Raw genomic sequence first — 9,578 nt, 5'->3', positions numbered from 1 at the left:
CTAAGATTTGTATACAATTTGTGGTACAATTTCCCGTTTCTAACCCCTCTCCAAGAGAGCTAACACAGCGTGGCATCGCGATACTTTGTATCCCTTGGTGACGGTACACTGGCTTTCATGGATAGAGCAGAGAAACAAAAGGTAACCAAAAAGTCAGATTATCTTTCACAAATCGAAATAATTGTTCACACTTCTTCTGTACAGAATTGGTATTTCATGCATGCCTCCTTTTATGCTAGTTTTGCCAATGGTATCCAACTTTTATGGCAATGCTAGCTAACGCGTTAGCTAGCTAACAGGGTTTATATAAATGTAATTGCTGTGGCCTTGCCAACAAACATTGCCAACAACTCAAGCCACATAACTTACATTAGCTAACTTGCTAGCTAGCTATCCAGCTACCCAACGTGCCCAGCTAGTTTGCATGTAGCCTAGAGTCCGTAACAGTAATGTTACATTCTTAGGCTAGTTTGCATGTTGTCATGAAGTGATTTGTCTCCTCTTCAGACCAAGCTCATAACTAACCAGCCCTATGACGAGAGCCTGGAGGTAAACGACTACGAGGAAATCGCCAGTGTGTACACCCCGACACCACGAAGACCAGGTATTAAAAGTCACCTAGTTAACTAAAAGTCAAATTCAGAAGCAAATTGTATGATGCTAACGTTATTTATTAGACCGATGAAGACATAAATTCAGTGACACTGTAGCATCCATAGAAATAGAGACATCCCCCCGACATTAATGCATTATGGCCTCATCAAAGATATATAGACCTTTATTATGGCACAGTCAGGTGGTAGTGCACTCTCACCATAGCCACGGCACAGGGTTGCTGCTGGTTCAACCCCTGCTGCGACTGTTCCCCCTCATCGCTAACAACATCTCAACTTTCTCCCCATTACAAGTCTCAAGGAAGAAGAACAGACCTCTGCGTGAAATGGCGAACAACAGCAGTGATGAATTTGAAGAAGACGTAAAGGTGATTATGTAAGGGCTATGCATTCTATGGAAAATAATGGATGACGTGGAAGGTGTTACATTATTTCCCCAGAGAACGCATAGAGCCCCGAGTTGATTATCCCATTTATACCATGGCTATAATTTAACACATTTGCTGCTAGAAATGTGTTCAACAGCCACTGAAGTAGCTAGCAAGTTTACTACATCGCTACAGTAGTTGCCTTGGTAACCAAACAGACTTGTTAGTTTAGCTAACTAAATCATCAAATCAAATTTTATTGGTCACATACACATATTTAGCAGATGTTATTGAGGGTGTAGCGAAATGCTTGTGTTCCTAGCTACAACAGTGCAGTAATATCTAACAATTCACAACAATACACACAAATCTAAAAGTAAAATAATGGAATTAAGAAATATATAAATATTAGGACAAGCAATGTCGGAGACGCATTAACTAAAATACAGTAGAATAGAATACAGTATATACAGTGGGGGGAAAAAGTATTTAGTCAGCCACCAATTGTGCAAGTTCTCCCACTTAAAAAGATGAGAGACGCCTGTAATTTTCATCATAGGTACACGTCAACTATGACAGACAAATTTAGGGAAAAAAATCCAGAAAATCACATTGTAGGATTTTAAATTAATTTATTAGCAAATTATGGTGGAAAATAAGTATTTGGTCACCTACAAACAAGCAAGATTTCTGGCTCTCACAGACCTGTAACTTCTTCTTTAAGAGGCTCCTCTGTCCTCCACTCGTTACCTGTATTAATGGCACCTGTTTGAACTTGTTATCAGTATAAAAGACACCTGTCCACAACCTCAAACAGTCACACTCCAAACTCCACTATGGCCAAGACCAAAGAGCTGTCAAAGGACACCAGAAACAAAATTGTAGACCTGCACCAGGCTGGGAAGACTGAATCTGCAATAGGTAAGCAGCTTGGTTTGAAGAAATCAACTGTGGGAGCAATTATTAGGAAATGGAAGACATACAAGACCACTGATAATCTCCCTCGATCTGGGGCTCCACGCAAGATCTCACCCGTGGGGTCAAAATGATCACAAGAACGGTGAGCAAAAATCCCAGAACCACACGGGGGGACCTAGTGAATGACCTGCAGAGAGCTGGGACCAAAGTAACAAAGCCTACCATCAGTAACACACTACGCCGCCAGGGACTCAAATCCTGCAGTGCCAGACATGTCCCCCTGCTTAAGCCAGTACATGTCCAGGCCCGTCTGAAGTTTACTAGAGTGCATTTGGATGATCCAGAAGAGGATTGGGAGAATGTCATATGGTCAGATGAAACCAAAATATAACTTTTTGGTAAAAACTCAACTCGTCGTGTTTGGAGGACAAAGAATGCTGAGTTGCATCCAAAGAACACCATACCTACTGTGAAGCATGGGGGTGGAAACATCATGCTTTGGGGCTGTTTTTCTGCAAAGGGACCAGGACAACTGATCTGTGTAAAGGAAAGAATGAATGGGGCCATGTATCGTGAGATTTTGAGTGAAAACCTCCTTCCATCAGCAAGGGCATTGAAGATGAAACGTGGCTGGGTCTTTCAGCATGACAATGATCCAAAACACACTGCCCGGGCAACGAAGGAGTGGCTTCGTAAGAAGCATTTCAAGGTCCTAGAGTGGCCTAGCCAGTCTCCAGATCTCAACCCCATAGAAAATCTTTGGAGGGAGTTGAAAGTCCGTGTTGCCCAGCGACAGCCCCAAAACATCACTGCTCTAGAGGAGATCTGCATGGAGGAATGGGCCAAAATACCAGCAACAGTGTGTGAAAACCTTGTGAAGACTTACAGAAAACGTTTGACCTGTGTCATTGCCAACAAAGGGTATATAACAAAGTATTGAGAAACTTTTGTTATTGACCAAATACTTATTTTCCACCATAATCTGCTAATAAATTCATGAAAATTCCTACAATGTGATTTTCTGGATTTTTTTTCCTCATTTTGTCTGTCATAGTTGACGTGTACCTATGATGAAAATTACAGGCCTCTCTCATCTTTTTAAGTGGGAGAACTTGCACAATTGGTGGCTGACTAAATACTTTTTTTCCCCACTGTATCTATTCCAAAACATTCTGAGAGTCAGATAGATATTTTATGACTATCTTTTGTGTTCCACCACCGACAGCCAAAAAAGAAGGAGCAAAGGAACGGCCAGCTTGGCTTGAGTGAGAATGAGGAAGAGGAGGAGGATGATGATGAAGATGATTCGGATGAGACTGAGTCTGATGAAGAGGAGGGTGAGCCGGGATCCGCCCCGGAAGGGTGAGTGTAGTCAAATCTCAGTGCACACACTGAGTAGGCTATAGACCATATATCGACCCCGTCATGAAAAGTTGTGCGTGCAGTTCCGAATCAGAAACTGGTTTGTTTACATGGAAGCGAGTATGATCACATCCGACTTTAGATGCAGCTCATGCAAGTTAGCAAACAAGTAATCAGATGGTTATCATCTACTACAACATCGCAGATGTCATCGGAGGATTGATTACCTAGCAAGCTAGCAAGCCAGCGAGGCAAGGTAAATTATCACAAAAAGAGCCGGAAGAATAATATATACTGAACAAAAATATAAACGCAACATGTAAAGTGTTGGTCCCATGTTTCATGAGCTGAAATAAAAGATCCCAGAAATTTTCCATATGCACAAAAAGCGTGCTTCTCTCAAATGTTGTTCACAGATTTGTTTATATCCCTGTTAGTGAGCATTTCTCCTTTTCAAAGATAATCTGTCCACCTGACAGGTGTTTTATATCAAGAAGCTGATTAAACAGCATGATCATTACACAGGTGCACCTTGTGCTGGGGACAATAAAAGGCCACTCTAAAATGTGCAGTTTTGTCACACAACACAATGCCACAGATGTCTCAAGTTTTGAGGGAGCGTGCAATTAGCATATTCACTGTAGGAATGTCCACCAGAGCTGTTGCCAGATAATTTAATGTGAATTACTCTACCATAAACCGCCTCCAACGTTGTGGCTCCCAAGTGGGTGGGCCTCCCATGCCCACCCATGGCAGCGCCCCTGCCCAGTCATGTGAAATCCATAGATTAGGGCCTAATGAATTCATTTCAATTGACTGATTTCCTTTATATGAACTATAACTCAGTAAAAGTATTGAAACTGTTGCATGTTGCATTTATATATTTGTTCAGTATACTTGTTGAGCATAGCTTTAGCCATCAGCCTTGTGTTTTCATGGTCACTCACTGGTAAGTTTGTCAAGGTCCTAACATCAGTGTATACTGTAGCTAGCTATCTGCTACAGGGCTTTTTGTTGCGAGCATGCATGTGAATCACTCAAATGTGACGTTTGCTTGTAAACAAAAAATGGCTCTATATACAGAACTCTGTACACACACACACACCAGGGTTTCCATTAGGAAAATGTGGCGCAGGACATTTGACTGGCATCATTATAATTTTCCGGACATTTAAGAAATGTACCAGATCCGTAGCATTGGTTGCGCAACCTGATTAGGGCATCCACCCAAGGTGCTCAGAATGCCAGAAATCACATTTAGTTTATGGTAATTCATCTTAACAGAACACGCAACACCGATGCAATGTCATTCTTACCGAATTCCGATGAGCAATTTGAAAATGTTACAAAACAAAGGCGGTGCATGCATAAGGTTAGGGGAAGCTAATCTTTCCCTAAAGTAAATGTAATTAAATTGTCAAAGTTATACAGTAAGGGAAAAAAGTATTTGATCCCCTGCTGATTTTGTAAATTTGCCCACTGACAAAGAAATGAACAGTCTATAATTTTAATGGTAGGTTTATTTGAACAGTGAGAGACTTAATAACAACAAATAAATCCAGAAAAACACATTTCAAAAATGTTATAAATTGATTTGCATTTTAATGAGGAAAATAAGTATTTGACCCCTTCTCAATCAGAAAGATTTCTGGCTCCCAGGTGTCTTTTATACAGGTAACGAGCTGAGATTAGGAGCACACTCTTAAAGGGAGTGCTCCTATTCTCAGCTTGTTACCTGTATAAAAGACACCTGTCCACAGAAGCAATAAATCAATCAATCAGATTCCAAACTCTCCACCATGGCCAAGACCAAAGAGCTCTCCAAGGATGTCAGGGACAAGATTGTAGACCTACACAAGGCTGGAATGGGCTACAAGACCATTGCCAAGCAGCTTGGTGAGAAGGTGACAACAGTTGGTGCGATTATTTGCAAATGGAAGAAACACAAAAGAACTGTCAATCTCCCTCGGCCTGGGGCTCCATGCAAGATCTAACCTTGTGGAGTTGCAATGATCATGAGAACGGTGAGGAATCAGCCCAGAACTACACGGGAGGATCTTGTCAATGATCTCAAGGCAGCTGGGACCATAGTCACCAAGAAAACAATTGGTAACACACTACGCCGTGAAGGACTGAAATCCTGCAGCGCCCGCAAGGTCCCCCTGCTCAAGAAAGCACATATACAGGCCCGTCTGAAGTTTGCCAATGAACATCTGATGAAAGTGTTGTGGTCAGATGAGACCAAAATCGAGCTCTTTGGCATCAACTTAACTCGCCGTGTTTGGAGGAGGAGGAATGCTGCCTATGACCCCAAGAACACCATCCCCACCGTCAAACATGGAGGTGGAAACATTATGCTTTGGGGGTATTTTTCTACTAAGGGGACAGGACAACTTCACCGCATCAAAGGGACGATGGACTGGGCCATGTACCGTCAAATCTTGGGGGAGAACCTCCTTCCCTCAGCCAGGGCATTGAAAATGGGTCGTGGATGGGTATTTCAGCATGACAATTACCCAAAACACCCGACCAAGGCAACAAAGGAGTGGCTCAAGAAGAAGCACATTAAGGTCCTGGAGTGGCCTAACCAGTCTCCAGACCTTCATCCCATAGAAAATCTGTGGAAGGAGCTGAAGGTTCGAGTTGCCAAACGTCAGGCTCGAAACCTTAATGACTTGGAGAAGATCTGCAAAGTGGGACAAAATCCCTCCTGAGATGTGTGCAAACCTGGTGGCCAACTACAAGAAACGTCTGACCTCTGTGATTGCCAACAAGGGTTTTGCCACCAAGTACTAAGTCATGTTTTGCAGAGGGGTCAAATACTTATTTCCCTCATTAAATGCAAATTAATTTATAACATTTTTGACATGTGTTTTTCTGGATTTTTTTGTTGTTATTCTGTCTCTCACTGTTCAAATAAACCTACCATTAAAATTATAGACTGATCATGTCTTTGTCAGTGGGCAAACGTACAAAATCAGCAGGGGATCAAATACTTTTTTCCCTCACTGTATAGCCTAAATAGCTTATTCCTGTCTATACAGAAATAAGTAAAATCATTCAAAATGGGCTACTACACCAGAAAGCATGATTTGGCCACCGAGGATAATTAGCTTCTTAAAAGAAAAAGCTGTGAATTGTTTTAAATCGCATAGCCTACAGTCGGAGGGGCCTGCAATTTGGGCAGAGCGAGCGGCAAATATCAAATAAATTATTGTTGAGTTGCGACTATCAGTGAAGAGCAGAGAGACCCAGCCAGGTATATCGCAATATTTAAAAATGCAATCGCGGAAAAACAGTTTGGAAAGCGAAATGGCTATTGCTGTAGGCCTAAATAGAAGACAATGAAAAGACTCCGATCTGTCTTTTTTAATTATGACAATTCTCAACTTAATTGAGCAAAAGCCTATATTATTGGCACCAGCGGAGAACATCGGCCATATCCCCGGTGAGTGTGCATATTCATAGTCTTTATCATTGGGTCAGTGCCACTTTTGTATGTTTTTGGACAATCATTTCTTCCTCCAGGTTAGATGGACGTCATTGTATTTGTTTCTCCCCTTTTCGTAGGCCCAGAGTAGGCTACCCTGTAATTTTTGCAGTGGTGTAAAGTGCTTAAGTAAAAATACTTTAAAGTACTACTTAAGTAGTTGTTTTAGGTATCTGTACTTTACTATTCATATTTTTGACAACTTTTACTTTTACTCCACTACATTCCTAAAGAAAATAATGTACTTTTTACTCCATACATTTTCCCTGACACCCAAAAGTACTCGTTACATTTTAAATGCTTAACAGCACAGGAAAAGGGTCAAATTCACACACATCCCTGGTCATCCCTACTGCCTCTGATCTGGCAGACTCACTAAACACAAATGCTTAATTTGTAAATTATGTCTTAGTGTTGGAGTATGCCCTTGACTATCCGTAAAAAAAATAAGGACATTGTGCCATTTGGATTGCCTAATAAAAGTAATTTGAAGTGATTTTTACTTTTGATACTTAAGTATGTTTAAAACCAAATACTTTTAGACTTTTACTCAAGTAGTATTTTACTGGGTGACTTTCACTTTTACTTTAGTCATTTTCTATAGCATTCGGAATGTATTCATACCCCTTGACTTTTTCCACATTTTGTTACGTTACAGCCTTATTCTAAAATATATCAAATTCATATTTTTCCTCATCAATCTACACACAATACCCCATAATGACAAAGTGAAAACAGATTTTTAGAAATGTTTGCAATGCAAAAACAAATACCTTATTTACGTAAGTATTCAGACCCTTTGCTATGAGACTCAAAATTGACCTCAGGTTTCCATTGATCATCCTTGAGATGTTTCTACAACTTCATTGGAGTTCACCTGTGGTAAATTCAATTGATTGGACATGATTTGGAAAGGCACACACCTGTCTATGTAAGGTCCCACAGTTGACCGTGCATGTCAGAGCAAAAACCAAGCCATGATGTCGAAGGAATTGTCCGTAGAGCTCCGAGACAGGATTGTGTCGAGGCACAGATCTGGTGAAGGGTACCAAAAAATGTCTGCAGCATTGAAGGTCCCCAAGAACACAGTGGCCTCCATCATTCTTAAATGGAAGCATTTTGGAACCACCAAGACTCTTCCTATAGCTGGCCGCCCGGCCAAACTGAGCAATCGGGGGAGAAGGGTCTTGGTCAGGGAGGTGACCAAGAACCCGATGGTCACTCTGACAGAGCTCAAGAGTTCCTCTGTGGAGATGGGAGAACCTTCCAGAAGGACAACCATCTCTGCAGCACTCCACCAATCAGGCCTTTTTGGTAGAGTGACTAGACGGAAGCCACTCCTCAGTAAAAGGCACATGACAGCCCACTTGGAGTTTGCCAAAGGCACCTAAAGACTCTCAGACCATGAGAAACAAGATTCTCTGGTCTGATGAAACCAAGATTGAACTCTTTGGCCTGAATGCCAAGCATCACATCAGGAGGAAACCTGGCACCATCCCTACGGTGAAGCATGGTGGTGGCAGTCTAATGCTGTGGGGATGTTTTTCAGCGGCAGGGACTGGGAGACTAGTCAGGATCGAGGCAAAGATGAACGGAGCAAAGTACAGAGAGGTCGTTGATGAAAACCTGCTCCAGAGCTCTCAGGGCCTCAGACTATGATGAAGGTTCACCTTCCAACAGGACAACGGCCCTAAGCACACAACCAAGACAACGCAGGAATGTCCTTGAGTGGCCCAGCAGAGAAGAATGGGAGAAACTCCCCAAATACAGGTGTGCCAAGCTTGTAGCGTCATACCCAAGAAGACTCGAGGCTGTAATCACTGCCAAAGGTGCTTCAACAAAGTACCCAGTAAAGGGCCTGAATACTTATATAAATGTGACATTTCAGTTTTTTATTTTTAATAAATGAGCAAAGAGTTATAAAAACCTGTTTTTGCTTTGTCATTATGGGGTATTGTGTGTAGATTGATGAGGGATAAAAAATAAAAAAAATCAATTTTAAAATAAGGCTGTAACTTGTGGAGGTTAAGGGGTCTAAATACTTTCCGAAGGCACTGTATCTTTACTTTGACTGAAGTATGACAATTGGGTACTTTTTCCACCACTGAATTTTTGTCGTATTAAAAAAGAGTCTCCAGTCATAGAAAATGTAGTAGAATTGCATGAAATGTTTTTATGAAAGGCCAACATTTTCCTGTGAAATAGCCTAGGCCTACTCTACGCCACTACGTGCTGCATTGAATAGTATTTTTGCGAACAGAGATTGAGTTATATTATTAGCCTAAATTATGACTATCCAGTCTAATCATCACATTAGGAATAGTAGGTTCTTACATACGTCTGCAAATGCGAGGATGCACGGAATGGTTTATTATAAAGGTGCATTTTTATGGTGAAAATGGCTTCCCCAAACTTGAAACCCACACGCCGCCTATGTTAGAATAACTGTCCACATTTACTTTTCCTCAGCCAACAAGGCGAGTAATGAACAGTAAAATCACTAACCTATGTCAATCTACTATCCCCACCCATAGTAGAAAAGTTTACCTATTCTGTTGGTCAGTTTGTCATTCTGTGCGAGAATTAAATAGCCTGTCCCAAACAGACTCTGGGACAGTTGTGGCATGATAGATCCCAAATCCATCCAACCAGTAGGCCTATAGGCTACATGCAGAAAACGTTAAAAAACAATGAGGCTCATGCGACAGATCAGAATGTTTAGCTTAAAATGTTGATGAACTATTATTTCTTCACATTATAAGAGCAGCAATGTGCACAAGGCAGTAGGCTACGCGCGAATGTTCGTTCCATAATGCAATTAGTGGG

The 9,578-nt window shown here is 41.4% G+C and overlaps 1 protein-coding gene across 1 annotated transcript in view; it reads left to right on the top strand.

The window, feature by feature from the left end:
• Positions 1-33: 33 nt before the first annotated feature.
• LOC121573964 (intraflagellar transport protein 46 homolog) overlaps positions 34-9,578 on the top strand; it is a 31,826-nt gene continuing 22,281 nt past the window's right edge. The window contains exons 1-4 of the mRNA XM_041886386.2: positions 34-141; positions 508-604; positions 909-982; positions 3,126-3,262. Of these exons, the coding sequence (XP_041742320.1) occupies positions 118-141; positions 508-604; positions 909-982; positions 3,126-3,262 (332 nt within the window). The 5' untranslated portion in view covers positions 34-117. The remainder of the gene's footprint in view (positions 142-507; positions 605-908; positions 983-3,125; positions 3,263-9,578) is intronic.

Source organism: Coregonus clupeaformis, chromosome 9 (assembly GCF_020615455.1).
Source record: "Coregonus clupeaformis isolate EN_2021a chromosome 9, ASM2061545v1, whole genome shotgun sequence".
Taxonomy (NCBI): domain Eukaryota; kingdom Metazoa; phylum Chordata; class Actinopteri; order Salmoniformes; family Salmonidae; genus Coregonus; species Coregonus clupeaformis.
Note: the sequence above shows the minus strand (reverse complement) of the source record. Positions and strands in the feature narration are given on the sequence as shown.